The sequence below is a fragment of the Schistocerca serialis genome, chromosome 4 (assembly GCF_023864345.2).
Source record: "Schistocerca serialis cubense isolate TAMUIC-IGC-003099 chromosome 4, iqSchSeri2.2, whole genome shotgun sequence".
In the NCBI taxonomy this organism is placed as follows: domain Eukaryota; kingdom Metazoa; phylum Arthropoda; class Insecta; order Orthoptera; family Acrididae; genus Schistocerca; species Schistocerca serialis.
In genome coordinates, this window is record NC_064641.1 from 716,451,287 (window position 1) to 716,469,409 (window position 18,123).

General features: G+C 38.3%; 1 protein-coding gene across 1 annotated transcript in view; it reads right to left on the reverse strand.

The window, feature by feature from the left end:
- Positions 1–260: 260 nt before the first annotated feature.
- The window catches only part of LOC126474722 (intermembrane lipid transfer protein VPS13B), a 205,982-nt gene continuing 188,119 nt past the window's right edge, over positions 261–18,123 (reverse strand). Inside the window, exons 25-26 of the mRNA XM_050102201.1 lie at positions 10,178–10,546; positions 261–5,476 (exon numbers count right to left, since the gene is read on the reverse strand). Of these exons, the coding sequence (XP_049958158.1) occupies positions 401–5,476; positions 10,178–10,546 (5,445 nt within the window). The 3' untranslated portion in view covers positions 261–400. The remainder of the gene's footprint in view (positions 5,477–10,177; positions 10,547–18,123) is intronic.

The following is an 18,123-nucleotide window of genomic DNA, read 5'->3' on the forward strand; positions in this document are numbered from 1 at the left end:
TACACAATAATGAAATATTCATAGATATATTAATGTGTGGAGAGAAAAGATTTCAAAGCATTGAAAATCTTAAAGTTATTTTCATTAGTAGACTCCTGGTTCCCTTGGCATTACACGTTCTCAAACAAATGAACAAATATAGTATCCATGATGATCAGCACATAATTGCAGAGTTCCAACGGACAAAAATTCTTGTCAATTTAGGAGATTAACTGGGGAATCATGGGCTCCCTTCTATGAAAATAGTCATGCACAACTTATATTTTGTAAAAAAATTGTATTAACAGAAAATTTATGTTACAGTAACAAACAACTGGCAAAATTTAATATCTTATAATACATCACAGTTACAAACTTCTGAGACAAGATGGAAAGCACAGACAATTATTCCAAACTTCTTTCACAATACTGGAAATCCTCTTCCTTGACACTGTCTTTTAATAATAGTCAAAAGTGCTATTAAATAATCTCTTTGCTGTGGATTCACAAAAAAAGTTAAGACAGTCTGGAAGGTCCGAGGTTCTACTTTTACAAAACCACATGAATTACTTGAACCTGAATCTGATGGACTACAATCACTGGCACTTGTCACAAGACCACCACTTTGTCTCACAAAATTCACAACCCTTGCACGAGATGAAGTATCTGTCTCTATGGAAGCAACAGGATGCTGGAAACACAAACTTATGAGAGTCGGATCATCAGATTTCTCAATAGTGGTGAGTTCTGAAAGTGAGAGCACTTTTTGTACATTATCCTGTTCTACATTTATTAAGAAAAGAGCATGGACAGTAAGTAAGAGCGTCACAGCTTCCATGTCAGCATTTTCACTGCGTTGCACAGCTTCAACAACATAGAGGAATGGATGCCTCACATCTGACACTAACTTCCAACTGTATTTAAGATGAGAGTTGACTCTGCCACAAATGGGGTCTACTGAAGGCTGATGCCGAATTTGCAACACTGTTGACCACCCAGTACCATGTAGCAGACCTTGGCCTGCAAGGGCAACAAAATCTGCAGCCCCACTAAGAGGCTTAGTAACAACCCCTACAAGCCCTCTTCCCACACTTGCAGCTATATTTCCACCAAAAATCATAGACTGTAATGGGTGGTGCGCAATCCCTCCTACTGCACCAAGTAAACTTATTCCTAGTCCTGTCAGACCTTGAACTACACCTTGTGTTAGTCCTTGTGGTGGCTGCCTCCGTCGTTCTTCTGTGCGTTCCAAGTGTTCTGCATCCAGGGTAAGTCGATCCAAATTTCGAGCTAAACTTGCAGCCAATTTTGTCACAGAGCTAAGAGTACCTGCTGTGACATGCTTCATAAGAGAGGCTGAGCCATGAGTAACACCTGCAATAAATGCCCAAGGCCCCTGGAAAATGCCTTGATAGGGCATGTTGACAAAGTCCCAAAGACCAGAGCCTACAGTGCGAGCAAAGCCACCTGGAGTTCCCAGCAATTCCAGTGAACCTACAACCCAACCAGCACCAAAAATGGCTCCAGACAGATAGTGCATTGTCAAAGTGTGTCCAAGTCGATATGGTGTAGTAACAAGATAACGGTGTTGAAATGCAGTGAAATGGAGTGGAGAACAATCCAAAGCTACATAAAGTGGAGCTGTCATGTGAACACTTAGTAGCATAGATAAAGGTTCAATAGTGAGAGACTGTAATTGAATTGGAAATGCAATCTGCTGTGCTTGGAATTCAATTGCTTGTGGAATTGGAATTACTGCCAAGTGAGAAGACTGTTGTGTAACCCTATGTTCTTTCTCTGTGAAAAATAAGCCTTTATTAAAAATGGATACTGTTTTATCAATAAGCTTTATTTTAAGGTTGTCTTCAATGTACAGGCTCAGAGGTCCAATGGAAGTTCTTAGACTTTTTGCAGTCAGATCACCAGTGAGTTTCTTTTCGAGAATAGCAAACACTTTTATGAGTGCATACTCTTCAGTCTGCTTAATCAGTACACTAGCTGGGACACGTAAATTTGTAAAGTGGATCATCTTAGGTGCCTGGCCTATCAGTATGACTGGAAAATCAAATCCTCCAGATTTAAACATCTGGTTATCAAGTTGCATATCCCCAATGTTGAAAGAAATATGCCATTCATCTTGTCCTGCAAAGCTTTTTTCTGTTTGGGCTGAGATACATACATTGTCTAAGGTCAGAGAAAGTATTTCAGATGTTATTGTACTTGTACTTGGTAAATCCTCAGTCAATATAATATTCAGTCCTTTTAGAAAGAGTGACAGAAGAAAACTATTTTTAGGGCTAGTATCAGGTTGAACATCTTGTGCATCACTGCATAATGGCTTTAAAGCTTGTTCTGAATTTATACGTCTTAAACATTTTGATTTTTCTTCCAATGGAGTAGATATATTGAAAGTAGTATCAGAAGTACTAACATTTAATCTGTAACTGTCCTCACCTTCACTGTTAGCAGTCGCCACTTGGACAGGAGAGCTGCCATCTGATATACTTCCAGTACCTTTCTCCATGTGTGTTTGTATTAATCTTATGCGTATGTCTCTAGCCGATATTTCAACATGGCTTACAGTATCCACTGTGATATGCAATGTGTGACAGTGAAATTCTGAGTGCACTCTAACATCACCATGGTTGGGGAGATACAAGAACTGTTCCTGTACTTCAATAATATCGAGACCCTGAGACCACTTTGGAAGTCCTTCATTATAGCAAGCAAATACCAGCTGTGGCATAACAGTTGGCTTAACTATGTTTGGAAACTGTTTTGATATGTAAGGAAGACTGTAGAATGAAGATTTGTTTGGGTGGACTTCACATAACCAATCAATGTGTGATGCTTCAAAAACAACACTACCATCATTTCCCACTGTTCCTTGTGCACAGAGAAGTTTGAAATTGCATTTGTTATGAATGATCATCTGAGGATGTGGATCACAGTGTACATGTAGAAATATTTGGTCACTAAGCACCTGAATGGAAAGAACAAAAGCCTCATTCATTTCTTTGCATTTGTCATCTGCTTTCACAGGAACTGTAAAGCTATGACGGCCAAATTGTTTGATTACTTTGATTGGGCAACACCATCCGCCACCCTTGTTGAAAGACACATAGTGATTTATTTCATCTTCTCCACCACCAACGAGTGTCCATTCAGTAACTGGAACACCTCTACTTTGTGGTCCTTGTGGTTCAGGTGGAACAACAATGTAAGATTGAGCAGCATTATGAAATTCTGACATACTGATTTTTTCTTTCAAAAGCAGACAAGACATTTGGAGCTCAAGATTTGTGTGGTTGCATACTATATAGCTGGGTCTTATATGAAGTATCCTTATTTCATCAGTGATGTCAGATTTCAGATTTGCAAAACACATCACTTTGCTTTGTTGAACTGGAATCTGTGCATGACCTACACTGGGTATTACACCAGAAATGTGTGGCATATAGAAACTACTAATTCTTCCTCGTTGTTCAAGTTGAAGAGGACAGGAGCAATGCTCTAGTGTTCTTAAATGGAATGACAGAACAAATGTACTTTCCATTTTAGGGGGAGCTACAACTCCAATGTGTGGAATATTACAAATTACAGAGCCTTCAATTATCAAGCTCACTGTACATCCTAATGTATTTACTATTAGTGCCCATGGTTGAACATCTACTAAAAGTGTACCAGAATATGGACTGTGAAGTTTATATTCCACCTGAACATGTGTCTGTGGCTGCTCTGCAGTTTCCCAAGGAAGTTCTGCATATTCTTCACCAACAAATGGCCAGCAACTGCCCTGTTTATTGTGTACTGTGTCTAAGATGACATCTATATCCACACCTTTTCTAAGGGTGCTATTAGGAAACTGTTGACGATCTACCATAGTGTATGATAATGGTACATAAGGATCAGAAGGCAGAATACTGTTTTCAAGCTGGAATGTTAATTTGTGTGTATGTTCAATAGTACCAGGGCAATATAACTGCTGTTCATCTCCTTTTCCTTTTATAATTGATTCAAGATGAACTTTTAAACCTGGTGTATCAACAAAAACTTTTGCTGGTAGTGGTAAATGAGATCTTATCATGAATAATGGAGAAAGTACTGCTAAAATTTTACCACCATTCCCAATTGGCTGTCTTATAATCCTACACCATACACTGAGAAACTGAGTTTTATCTTGCAAGGGAACTTTAACTAACCAAGGCTGGTTTGTTTTTACATTTTCCTCCAATGGAATATCTCCAGACCATAAACTTTCAAGACCATGAAAACGTATTCGTAAAACAACTCTTTTACCATCTTCTAGTAAAACAGAAGGAGCTGTATCTTTACCACAAACAAGAAGGGATCTAACAGGATGCATGGGTGCATCAGCATCTGCGACTGGCAAAACTTTACATTCAAAATGTTCCACTAAAAGGTTCGTTATTATTAATTGGCCTGATATTACAACCTGTTTTTGAGTAGCTGAAAGTGAGGTTACCTTCACAATCAAGCTGAATTCTCTCTGGCTACTTTCTGTAACACAGCACAAATTAGTACCATCTCTGTCAATTTCAAATGGCTGACTCCACACCCAACCACCATTCTCTGTTCCGACATGCATCATTTGCCTGGCTTTGTGAGTGCGCCAGGCATACATGTGGCACTGTCTGCTCCCAAGCAAAATATCTTCATCTGTCATTGCTTGACCAAATCTTATGGACTGCATCATATCATTACAAATTACATATCGACTAATTATGATACAGTTCTGGCTTTCAGGGTTATCAGCATAATTTCCTGTCCAAAGCTGTGAGGAAATACCTAATGAATGACCTATGGATGGTCCAAGCCTAATATTAATGGGACTCATAACAAGTGATGCTGTATTACTATTTCCAAAATTTATTTGGAAGCTTGTTCTAAAAGGCTCTACAATGCATTGTTGTGTCAGATATGCAAAATCAACTGAATCACAACGAATGCTGCTAGTAAACTCAAGAGAACTATGTTCTGAATTCCAGTGGCAGAAGAATAGAGCTGCAGTGTCTAGTAAGACAGAGAAAAAGCGCTGCGTAGAAGGAAAATTTCCATCCCATGTGAATGCCTGTAGTGGTACTGGCATCATTTGACATGGACTGTCTATCTGGAGGTGATTATATAAAGAAATCTGAATAGAAGTTACATTCACAGCAAGCTGAATATGTGGAACAAGTTCTGGTGAGAAGAAAGAGTCAACTCTCATGCAAGCTGCGAGGGAATGAGGTGAAATAGTGACATTCTTGGCAACTAAACTATCTTCATCACCAGTTTGAAGTATTAGTTGCACTCTCCAAGTGCAGCTAACAACAGGATGTGAATCTTCAGGTAACTTTAGCCGACAAATATCTGATTCAGATAACTGAAACTGTGAATGTTCTTGGTAGCTGTTACGAGCATCACTCCAATATTGTAATGAGCAAAGAACCTGTTCTTTGCAGTTAACACTCTCTTCGTGAGAATTGCTTGCCATCTGTAAATAGAATACAAATATAAATTACCAAAACAATAACAATAATGAACTTCAGAGACTAAAATAAGTACTACACAAACGTATCAGATACACCCAAGTAACAGAAATTGCTGAACATTGTGCATCTCAAAAACTGCGAGGGCATTTTAGTTCCCATTATCAGCCTAAATTGCCAGATGCAAAAAGAGTCCATAATTGTTCATATTTACAGGGTGCCTGGGTATTATAGGTACAAACAAAAGGGACAAGTAGAGAAAAACAAAACAAGCAAATAATCCTAAAAAACATAGTCCAGAAACCAACAGTTTCCTCAATATGAAGTATTATGACTGAATACATGAACACCTTATAACAGAGTCCTCAAGGATACAAACTGCAGATATGTACTTGAAGATAAATACATTACAGTAAGTGTTGCACATGACCGCAATTCATGTGAACACAAGCTTCAGCACATCTCCTTATCAATGTTCGTACAAGTTCAAAAATCCTGGCAGGTTCCAAATGCATTAACAACCACCCACAATATTTTCTTGGTGTTCATGAACACTGTCAACATGGCTGGAATGCTCCAATGCTTTTAAATATCCACTCACAAAAATTACCAATAAGGGAGCTACTGAGAGGCCATGTTGTTAGTGAGCCACAGCCACACTTGCTGTCTAAGGTTTGTGTTACATATTCCTGAACAGACATATGACCATTGCATGGACCACTAATGCTATCTCTCACTATAAGGAGTATTACCCAAGGTCACTTTTTCCCAAAAACAGCTTAGGCATCCTTGTTTCAGAAAATGTTACCCTAAAGTCTTCATGAATGAACACACATTCAGCCTGGGGAAAACATGTTTGTTCACACACAGCTAATTCAACATTGGCTACAAAAGGGTAGGAAACTGTTTGGATATCATGTGCTGTCTTCCCCCCTCCCCCCTACACACACACACACACACACACACACACACACACACACACACACACACACACACACAAATCACCTGTTGCCAACACAAACATTCCTGGTGGTAAGAAACTCAGTTTCCCACTGTACTATTTTTTTTTTTTTTATTTTATTATTTTTTTTTTTTAGTTTAGAAATGTTTACTTTCAAGCTCATCATGGATATTAACTATTGATACCTTTAATAAACAAGTCAACTGACTAGGGGATTTTTCCTAACCTCACAAAAATCACCAAGATATGAACAGAATACTGGCAAGAAGCAATTCAATCCACACCAGTTTAACTGACTCAATACTTGGCAAGAGTATGACTCCATCAAAAGGAATTTTTCTTGTGTCCATGTAACATGCTAAACAACTTACAGCAGGGCTTCCAAAAAGTGAGAGCCACAATAACAACAGTAGCAACTTCTTTTCTATGAAGTGTTGAGGAGAATGGATAGAAGGAAACAAAGTCATTGGGACCTTTCTAGATTTTAAATTTCTGATTCTGTGAATCATTCAACACTTATACAAACATGAACTCATGGTATAAGAGGCATTCCGGTCCAAGCTACTGGAGATGGTGGTCATGTCTGCGTGAGGTGTACTTGCTTTTGTGAATGAATTTGTGTGTGTTTCCCTTCCTGATGAAGGCTGTGGCCGAAGGATAACATACATATGTCTTTTAGTTGTGCCTGTCTGCAACTTAACATGTCATCATTACGATAAGAAGCAATCTAGCTTTTCCTTACATTGCTGATATGTACATTAGTAGTCATAAAAACGTACTTCGTAAATCTGAACTATAATATCTAATGTGTTTTTTTTTTTTCTGTATGTGTTCCACTATATTTGTATTGCAATTTTATTTAACAGAATTTTAAAAAGTTCACAACAGTACATTGTTGACAAGAAGAGAATAATTACACAGTGTCAACTGGAGCAGTGATGAAGTGATATTAATGCACTTAAAACATAAGAAGTCAACTGCAAATTTGTTGTCTTCATTTCTGTATTTATATATTTCTCCTTATGTACTGCTGTAAGTGTAATTGCATTACATTATCTTCTCAACATGTAGATGGATAGCTGCTAGACAGATAGTCATGATGGTGATGATAATAATGATAATGATGATGATGATAATAATAATAATAATAATAATAATAACAATGAGTGGAAGTGTGATTGTTGAAGTTAAGGTATACTGGTTGGTTCAGCCAACTGGATTATATGGCATGTTTCATTCCCAAAAATCTCCTGTACCATACAGAACAGCACACATCCCTACAATGAAATAAGATTTGGTCTTTGGAATAAAAGTGGTAAAAAACAAGATGAAGCATTAACTCTCCTCTCCATTGTGGTCTGGGGTGAGATAATGACTAAGGTGGCAGGAAAAAAAAACTGGAGAAGACAAGATGAAAGCAGTGGTATTCACAGATGACTTGATGATCTAGGGAAATTGGGAGGAGGAGATTCATGAACAGCTGTATGCTTGGGAAGGAACTGTGGGACAGTATGGAATGAAATTTAGTGTTAACAAATGTGACATCCTGTTTACAACTAGAAAGAAAGATAGAACAACTAGGGAATATGGATTGGAGGTGAACAATTTGAAGAAGATAGAAAGCATCAAGTACTTGGAAGTATGACAGAGGAAAATAGAAGAAATGAGAAAGACATCAGTGAACATAGTATACAAGCAGAAGCATTCCTGTGAAGTTTCAAGAGCCTGGTGGTTCCTAAGTCAATAATTCCAATAAAGTCAGTGTTTTCTAGGGGAAAAACTGTAAAATGTCTTGTATAGCCACAAAAAATGCCAATCAGATATATTTTGTTGTTCAATCCTTGCAACATTTGGTGAAGAGGTGTATTAAGTGCATTCTCAAACAAGCAACACTTTTGAAACGGAAACTGTGTTGTACTAAACACATAAAGCATCAACATGGGATACTATTTTAAATATACTACAACCCCAAAAATTTGAACAGCTAATATCAGTGATGATATCTCTCCTATCACATTTCATATAAAGATGATTTACAATGGCATGTTTTGAACTAAAACAAAAAGAATGACACGAGACAGTGATGAAATATACACTGAAGAGCCGAAGAAACTGGTACACCTGTCTAATTTGTGTAATATCTGAAGTATTGCTGGAGGGAACTGACACCTTGAATCCTGAAGGGTTGTCCATAAATTCATAAGAGTTCAAGGGGGTGGAGATCTCTTCTGAACGGCACGTTGCAAGGTATGCCAGATATGCTCAATAATGTTCATGTCCGGGGAGTTTGGTGGCCAGCAGGAGTGTTTAAACTCAGAAGTGTTTCTGGAGCCACTCTGTAACAATTTTGGATGTGTGGGGTTTCACACTGTCCTGCTAGAATGGCCCAACCCGTCAGAATGCACAATGGACATGAATGGATCCAGGTGGATGCTTACGTACATGTTACCTGTCAGAAAAATCCCCACTTCATCGCTACCCCAGAGATAATGTATCCCATCACTCGTGTGCCAAATAAACTCACTTAAATCTTGATAACCTGCCACTGTAGCAGCAGTAACCAATCTAACAACTGTGTCAGACACTTGTTGTCTTATATATGCATTGCCGATCGCAGTACCATATTCTGCCTGCTTACATATCTCTGTGTTTGAATATGCATGCCTGTACCAGTTTCTTTGGCAGTTCAGAGTCGATTTCACTTAATGTTTTACAATACATCTACAAAACATTGGAGTAATTTACAGAGAAACAGTTCCAGCACCACATGAGCTTTTATTTTTGAGAGAATTTAAACTTTTCTTTTTCAGATGGGTTAAAAGGCATGACTTATTATTGATGCACAGCAGGCTACTTGACAATTACTGAACAAATTTTTGGTCTGTGTGTCATTAATCAACCCCACTGATATCCATGAAGATTTCTCTGTGCTGCATGGTAATGCGTCTTTTATTTAAACAAGTTGTCTATTATGATAAGACGGTGTATGACTACACCACAATGTATGCATTTATTTTTTTCTTTGTGTTTCAGCAATGAGGGCATTATAAACCGCATTTCTACTCTCTTTCTAAAGTTTTTTTTAAAATTTGCAATCCACTTTTCAATGATTGTTAAAAATAATGAAAATGCCATTTAAACTCAGTTCTCCATCTCCACACCTTTCATGGGCACACAATATCTCCATTTTCAAAAATGTTTTATTGGTTACTGGCAGAAGGAGCACATCTATCTTGCTCTTCAAATTTCCAATGTTTTGAGGGTATAGATTTGCGTTTGCAGTTCACTCTTAAACATTTTAGGTGTTTTCTATTTTCTTTCAACAGCTGATTGACATCCTTGTATAATGGGCAGATCCTCCTAAAATGACCTGCCTCAACAGTGAATTCTACTGATCCTCTCTGATTCCAGTGTCTTGAGAATCCCATCCCTCAAAAGAGTACAGCAACAGAAATCAGTTGAAGCTGGGTTAGGTTCCATAAAATAAAAATGGTAAATACAACAAATGACTTAAAATCTTTTGCGGCGTACAGTTTAAATTTCACTGCATCCTCATTTCTAAGTTTAGTCTCTGTGAAAATGACACAATAAAATTTCCCTGTGTATAAACTACAGTAACTTTAAACACTACCTTCCCCCTCTCTCTCTCTCTCTCTCTCACACACACACACACACACACACACACACACACACACACACACACACACAATAACAATGACTAGGATGTAAGAAACAGGACACTTACCTTGTAAGGAACTGGAAAAATATCAACTCTAGTCAATGTGCGTGGTTGCGGATAACGCCAAGCCATTGTTGGTGGGTTACTCCAAAATACTATCTGATATGGGAGGGGCAGTTCTTGAGCAGAACGAGAACCTTCAGCTGCTTCTACAAACTGAAAAGCTCCTGCACGCAAATCATCCTTATAGTGTTGACTCGATACTGGTGACATACCAAAATACTGTTCATTGTGTTCACTTCTAGTTGGCACAGGAGAATCTTGTGACATATTTTGTAGTAATGGCTGATATTCATTTATCAACAACTGTAAAATTTGTAGATGTTCAGGCCCAACATCAATTAAAATAGAATCTGAGTTAGCTGTTACCTGAGCCTGAAAAAAGAGAGTGAAATAAAATAGAAAACCATGCCGATCAGTAAATCTTATGGCAACAAAACAAAATGCTACTCTCAGAGCACATATAAAAATTTCCACTTTCATATGTCAACTATCAACATCCTCTATATGGCAAAATAAATTACTTAAGTTCAACAAATGGCAGGATAACTTAACCAAGGCTGTAAGCCCCCAGTAGATTCAAGTAAATCTAAACATAACACAGAGTAATTCTTTGAAACAGCTGATTGACATCCTTGTATCATGGGCAGATCCTCCTAAAATGTAGTTATTATGGACTATAACTGTTGTGATGAAAGACTGTTAGCCAAAACTCAAATCTGGCAGTGTTTCGTATCTCAAAAATGGAGATAGGACTGTTTGTACAAGTAGCACATATTTCAAGGATGAAAAGCCATTCCACTCCATTCCCAAACTCATTGGTAGTGGTACAGCAACCACAGTAATGTTATAGAGAGAATTCTGTTGTGGTAACAATAAAGATGCATTTCTTAGTTCTTCATTTGCACAGCGTTTCTCCTGTATTAAAAGGCACCTTCAGACAATCTCAGAAAATTACAAAATCAAGTACAAATATAATGGCCATATACAATAATTCTGAAACAAGACCATGAAAAATATCAACAATGTAGGAAGAGACAGACTGCTACTTACCTTAAAGAAGACATATCAAGTTGCAGACAGGCACAATTAAAAGGCACTCACTTACAGCTTTCAGCCACAGCCTTTATCATCAAAACACACACATGCAATATCATGTGGGATGTGGGCAGCAATCTGGAAAGGGTGGGGAAGGGGAAGGGATAGTGATGTATGTGTGGGGAGAGAGAAGGATGCTGTCTGGTGGGGTGCACTGGGACTAGACTGCCAACAGGCACAGCATCAGGAAGTTGTTGGGCATGGAGGGTGGGAAAAAGGAACAAAAAAGGAGAGGACTGCACACTCCACCAGACAGCATTCGTCTCTCTCCCCCTTTCCCTTCCCCTTCCACACCCCTGATATTCCTACCTGGAGTTCCCATTGTTTGAAAAGTGTGTAAAAATTCTTAACCCTACAACATAAATGTTACAGATCTTAAATTGCCTCTGGAAGGGGCAGGGGGGAGGGATGGTGGCTAAAGAGCGTACTAGCTCCCATAGTATGCAATATAAAATTTAACACTTACTGGACTATGGGCAATCAATCATCTCTTGAAATGAAGAGGCAATCGCTTAAAATTACACCAAGGAAAGAATGGGCCAAGTGCATGTATACCGCTAAAATAAAAAACAATGCTGATGGTCACAATTTGTACCCAAAACAACATAAGGTCATATACAAGATTATTACCAATAGCCATAACAGAGAAAAAGGCAAAAGGCTACCTTGTTAAGATTTACAGTAATGTAGCTATAACGAAATCTAGACCTTTCGCTGTTTACAGGTGTTGATACACACACCACAAGCCAACAATGGTAATAAAACAGAACTCACATATGGTAAGATAAAACGTGATTTTTTAGAAGTCTAGGTTCTGTCGGCAGCATAAAAAGTCCTATGGAGAAGGAAAACAATGTTGTTAAAATATATAAACCATGACTTTATACAGTAGGAGGTGGCAAACAGTCTGAATGTCAAAAAACCTAAGACAAAGACATAATTTGACTTACCACATGGAGACAATGTCCATTAAACACAAAATAGGGCCTGTTTACATCTGTCATACATGAAAAACCTTACGTGCTAGCATCGGTCTGAATAGATGAGAACTAAGGCCTATGGTGTCATAGTACTGGAAAGCTCACTAGGTGGTGACACTACAATTTCTAACTATGCAAGGCTGTGTGTACATAATTAGGAAAAATACCCAGTGCCTGAACCTTGATGGTTGTCTGTATATTATTACTCCACAGTAGTTGTATGGTTTGAAAGTAATGAACTCTAGAGCCCCTGCATTATAAAAACTCATATAAACGGTAACCCAGGTGGATTAATTGTCAGCAGTATCAGTAGCCTCGCTTATTATGTCTACAGATTTCTTCTTCAAATTTTAAAGGATAACATAACTTCTGAATTAGACTACTCTATACACAATCTTTATGTGTTGACTGCATGTTTGTGTGATCATGTTTTTCCAGAGGTTTGCCATCTTATTTCTCGTGATATCAAACACCTGTATGTGAATGTCCTCCTAAGGGAATCCATAGCTATTATTCGAACATTCTTGTCTGAGAAAGAATCGCTCCTAATGGGAGAAATTAACAATGTCATTACTCTCTTAGAGGTGTTCATATCCCAAAATTACTTTTCATTTAACAACTTTATTTATAAACAAGAGGACAGTTTGGTGATGGGGAGTTGCCTTTCCGGATTCCTCACCGAGGTCTGAATCATGTAGAATCTGAGTTTTTCAAATGGGGGTCTCCTCTTAGCAAGCAGATCATCCCATATAAAAGTTATGTTGATGATATTTTCATTCTCTTCCAGGGTAATGAAGGCGACATAAACCACCTCACCGAAAAGTTTATAGCCTACATCCAAAACTAACATTTATACACAATGTCATGAACTCCGAGGGGATCTTGAACTCTTTAGATCTTTCTTTGCCACTCATGGAAATAGAATTTTCTTCGATATCTTTAGGAAGCCTTCCACCGGTGTGTCTGCTATACCTTCTGCCTCCAATAATCCAAGATGTTACAAGCTTAGTTATTTTTGAACTGCTGTTGTAAGAATTTGTGAGCTCTCCCTTTCTGACAATGATATTTGGAAAGGATTGAACAATCTATGTTACGTAGCCAGAAAAATGGATACAGCCCAACATTCGTGCACCAGTTACATTCCGAAAGCAAAAATGCCTTGCAAACATGGGCCACTCCTCCTCCCCTTACTTCTGAGGCATGTGAGGTTAAACAAGTTGCGATTCTGTATTTAGGTCCTTTTTCTTGTCATTTAGCAAAGCTATTTAAACAGACTAATGTCCAAATTGTTTTTTCGCAGTGTAGCTCGATTCAGTATACTCTCTCCCATAATGAGCAACCCACTAATCATATACTTTGGAAATTGGGAGTTTATAAAATTAGGAGCCTAGAATGCCTGGCTGAATACATCAGACAGGTGGAGAGGTAATTTACCGTTAGATTCAGTGAACAATTGCTAACAAAAAAATTGCAGATTAGAAAATATTCCCCCTTTGCTGAACATCTAAAAGCTTCAGAACATTAGTCATCTAGTTTGAAAAATCTTATAATCCTGCATGTAGAAAATAAAGGATGAAAATTAAATTTGCTTGAGGAATTTGAACTTTAGAAATAAATTCAATTCAAATCATCGAGGCTTTTAAACAAATACTTATTGTCGAAAAATCAGGCATTTTTTGATGCTATGATGCACATATTCAAATGTGTTTTATGAATTTATATTATTTCAGACATTGGGCAATTTTCCTGATTATTTACACATAGCCTTCCATAGTTAAAAGCCTTAGTGTTGCCACCTGGCGAGCTTCCTGGTACTACAACACCACAGCCCTTAGTTTTTGTCTACTCAGACTAGTGCTAGCACATAAAGTTGTGCATATATGACACATGTAAACTGGCCCTATTTTGTGTTTAAGGGGAATTGTCTCCATAAGATAAGTCAAATAATGTGTGTGTCTTAGCTCTTTCAACATGCACACATTTTCCTTCCTCCTGCTGTATAAAGTCGTGGTCTATATATTTTAACAGTGTTGTTTTCCTTCCCCATATGACTTTTCATGCTGTTGACACAATCTGTATTTTTAAAAGTCACATTAGATCTTACCATATGAGAGTTCTCTTTTATTACCACTGTTGGCTTGCAGTGTGTGACCACATCCCATAAACCTTCACAAGGTAGGCTTTTGCCTGTTTCTCTTTTATGGCTATTGCCAATAATTTTGTGTATGGCTTACACAAATATTTCACCACACTCAAAAGGTGTTTCTGTGTTACATTCCTCCGTGAGTGGTTTTGGCAATATGAGCATTTGCAGAAAGAAGGTACTATATCTACACTACTCTGATGCATGCCTCTTTTTTTTTTTTATTTTTTTTTTACCATATGCAGTATTCAAAACTGGAGTGTGCATAAGATTCAGTGGTGCACTATATTCGGATGCAAACCTGAATCCATCATTCACTGGCAACATAAATTGAAATTTAGGTATTGTTCTTTACGGCACAATGCATTGTTTTAATTCTCAACTTTGTTAAATTATTGATGAGGAAGTCCCAAAATGGACGGCAAGCAGAAAACATCATATGATGCTACTTTCAAGCAAAAAATAATTATTGATGCTCAAATTACGGTATCAGGAGGGCGGAAAGAGAGTTCAATGTAGAACCCTCTGCCACGCATTTGAGTGTGAATTACAGGGTATGCATACAGATGTAGATGTAGCTGCAGCTGAGAGAAACATTTGCTTATGGAAGAAAGAAAAATTGGCATTATTTACAACTACTACTACTGGAAAGAAATTCACTGATTATGGCAAAGGAAGGCATCCTGATGTTGAAGTAAAAGTTTTGGAATTCATCCGTGAAAGGAGGAAGAATGAGCAACCTGTGACTAGTGACACCATGAAAAACAAAGCAAAAGAGGAGGCTAAATTTTTAATATACTGAGGCAAGAGTTTAAGACTGGTTGTGGATAGGTTGATCATTTTATGCATTGGCAGATTATCTCTGTGACACTGTATAATAGTATGCCAAAACTTTTACATGTTTTTGAGAAAAAATTTCAAGGATTTCAGTGGTATGTCATCACACTTCGTAAAGAAAAGAACTTTTCGATGGACCAAACAGGCAACATTGATGAGATGCCAATTTGGTTTGATACACCATATAATTACATGATTGATGAGAAGAGGACAAAAAAAGTTACCATAAAAATATCAGGATGCGAAAAACAGTGCATAACTATAATGCTGGCAATTACACAAGATGAGTATGAACTTCCTCTTTCTTAATCTTCAAGTGGAGAACAAGCCCCAAGATCCCTAAAAATGAAAACCTGTTCCCTGATCATGTCATCATTTGAAATCAAGAGAATGGGTGGCTGACTGTAATGCTTGACTGGCTCTGAAATGTAAGGAAACTCCACACTGGTGGGCTTTCCAAACTACCATCAATGCTTTGTCTTGACGTATTTTGTGGTCATCTCACTGATGACATAGAAAAGATCCACAGCCTAGCCACTGAACTTGTTAATATTCCTGGAGGAATGACTTCTGTGTTAGAACCCCTGGACATTAGTAAACCTGTCAAAGGTTGTGTTCAGGAACCATTAGAAAAATTTGTGAATGAAACTGTGAAACGACTGACAGGAAAAATTAAGCACACTGCATCCCACACATGCACACTGGGTTTCTGCTGTGTGGAAAAGCACTGACGCACCAATGATATTAAAATCATTCAAGAAATTTTGCATTTCAAATATTCTGGATGAGAGTGAATCTTTTTATTTTTATTTTCATTTTTATCTTTTTCTCTTTAGCAGAAACAACTAAGGCCATAATCGCCCTTGGTGTGGAACACCAACACTGAAAAGGAGTTAAAAGCAACTACACATTACATCCAATCAACAGAAGGAAAGAGAGCAAAAACTAAGGACTTCCCCTTGGAGAAAGATCAACAAAATATGTCATAGAGACAGCAAAGGTCCCTAACCAAAGATTAAATGTCCTTTGCCATATTGCTAAATGTGATTGACAGCCCGTGCATCATTCACTAAAACGGCCAATAACTCAGATGGCAAACATACACTGGAACATAAGCAATTAAAAAAAGGGCATTGCGTTAGGAAATGGTGAACTGTCATAAGGTGATGACAGTGCACACGAAGTGGTGGGGGATCACCACGTAACAAATAGTGATTGCTAAAATGACAGTGCCCAATATGCGACCAAGCTAAAATGATATCCTTGCGACAAGAGGGCCAAGAGGAGGTTGGCGAAGCCGTTGAGAGAGGTCTAATTTCCCAGAGCTTGTTCCTGCAAAGACAGCAACACAGAGATCATCTGAAGGAATGCAAGAGCTAGCAGGCCGAGGTAGGAGGACTGCAACCTCGGCAACAATGTCAGCAGCCTCATTTCCCATCAGACTGACATGGCCAGATCCCACATGAACATCACGGTGGATTGTTCAACAGTGAGCAAGGTGAAGCCTTCTTGAGCCTGTTGCACTAAAGGATAGACTGTGTACAGCACACAGAGGTTCTGAAGGGCACTGGGAGAACCAAAGCATATGACACAATCAAAAAGCCTGTGTCACCAGATACAGGGCGAAGTGTTCTGCTGTAAAAATTAAGCAGTGTTCTGGAAGCTGATATTGAAAATGGTCAGTATCAATGATGAAGGCACACCTGACACCACAATCGGTCTTAGAGCCATCAGTGTAGATGAAGGTGCCATCGCTAAGTTGGGTGCAAAGCTCCAGGAATTTATGGCGATAGATCAAATCCAGAGTAGTGTCCTTGGGAAGAGAATGAAGTTCAAACCGAATACAGGCTCCTGAATGAAGCCAAGGCAGTGAAGGGTTCACAGCTGTTGGGCATGTGGCAGGGAGTGTGGAATTAAGCTTCCAGAGCAGTAGCTGATAGTGAACTTCAGGAGGTAAAAGAGAAGAAAGGCATGCCCCATACTGGTGGGAAAGGGAGTTATCAAAAACTGGGGCATAGGATTGGTGGCTGGGCATGTAAGACAAACAGCATGCGTATCTGCTGAGGAGGAGATCATGCCAATATGACAGTGGTAGTTTGGCAGTTTCTGCTTAGACACTCTTGAGCAGGCTAGAGTAAAAGGTACCAGTGGCCAAAACGTATTCCACAATGGTAGATTTTGTTATGACGGTGTAAGATGGATGGACATGCAGATGAATAAACAAAACATCCATAGTCTAGTTTTGAATGGACAAGGCTTTGGTATTAACAGAGGAGGGTGGTCCGAACCATTCCCCAGGAAGTACTGCTTAGGACACTTAGGACATTGTTTAAAAATTCCTGAAGGAAATGGTGCAGGCAGCCTTGGAAATTAATTTAAAGGATCTGTCCACTTTTGCTAATATGTCACATCTTTTTAAGTTTTTTTTCTGTTTACTCAATGAACTAATAAAAATGTTCCCAATTTCAAGAGACCAACCAAGAGACAAAATACTAAATGAAGTTTGTAATGGTTCCATCCAGTCACTGCAGATAAAATCCCGTCTCTTGGTTTTCATTTGCATGACAAATTGCTATACAAAAAAGCAGCAACAAGCAATGATATTATAATACTTAAATGCAGTGACTGAAATATTTATGTCATATCAATGTATCGAATGGCTTAAATCTGTATATCACATCAATACTGTGTAACACACTTATCCTGGAAAGAAAGCACACTTATCCTGCATGTCACCTCTTCTGGATGGCACTGTTCTACTGACCAATCTATCTGAGCACACATCCTGAACTCATTTAATGATCCTGTTTGCTACTGCATTTCTCTTATGGCTTCAAATGGCAGTGTGTCCACTGCTGATATAAGCCTAGTACATCTGTGGTTGGGTACTATAC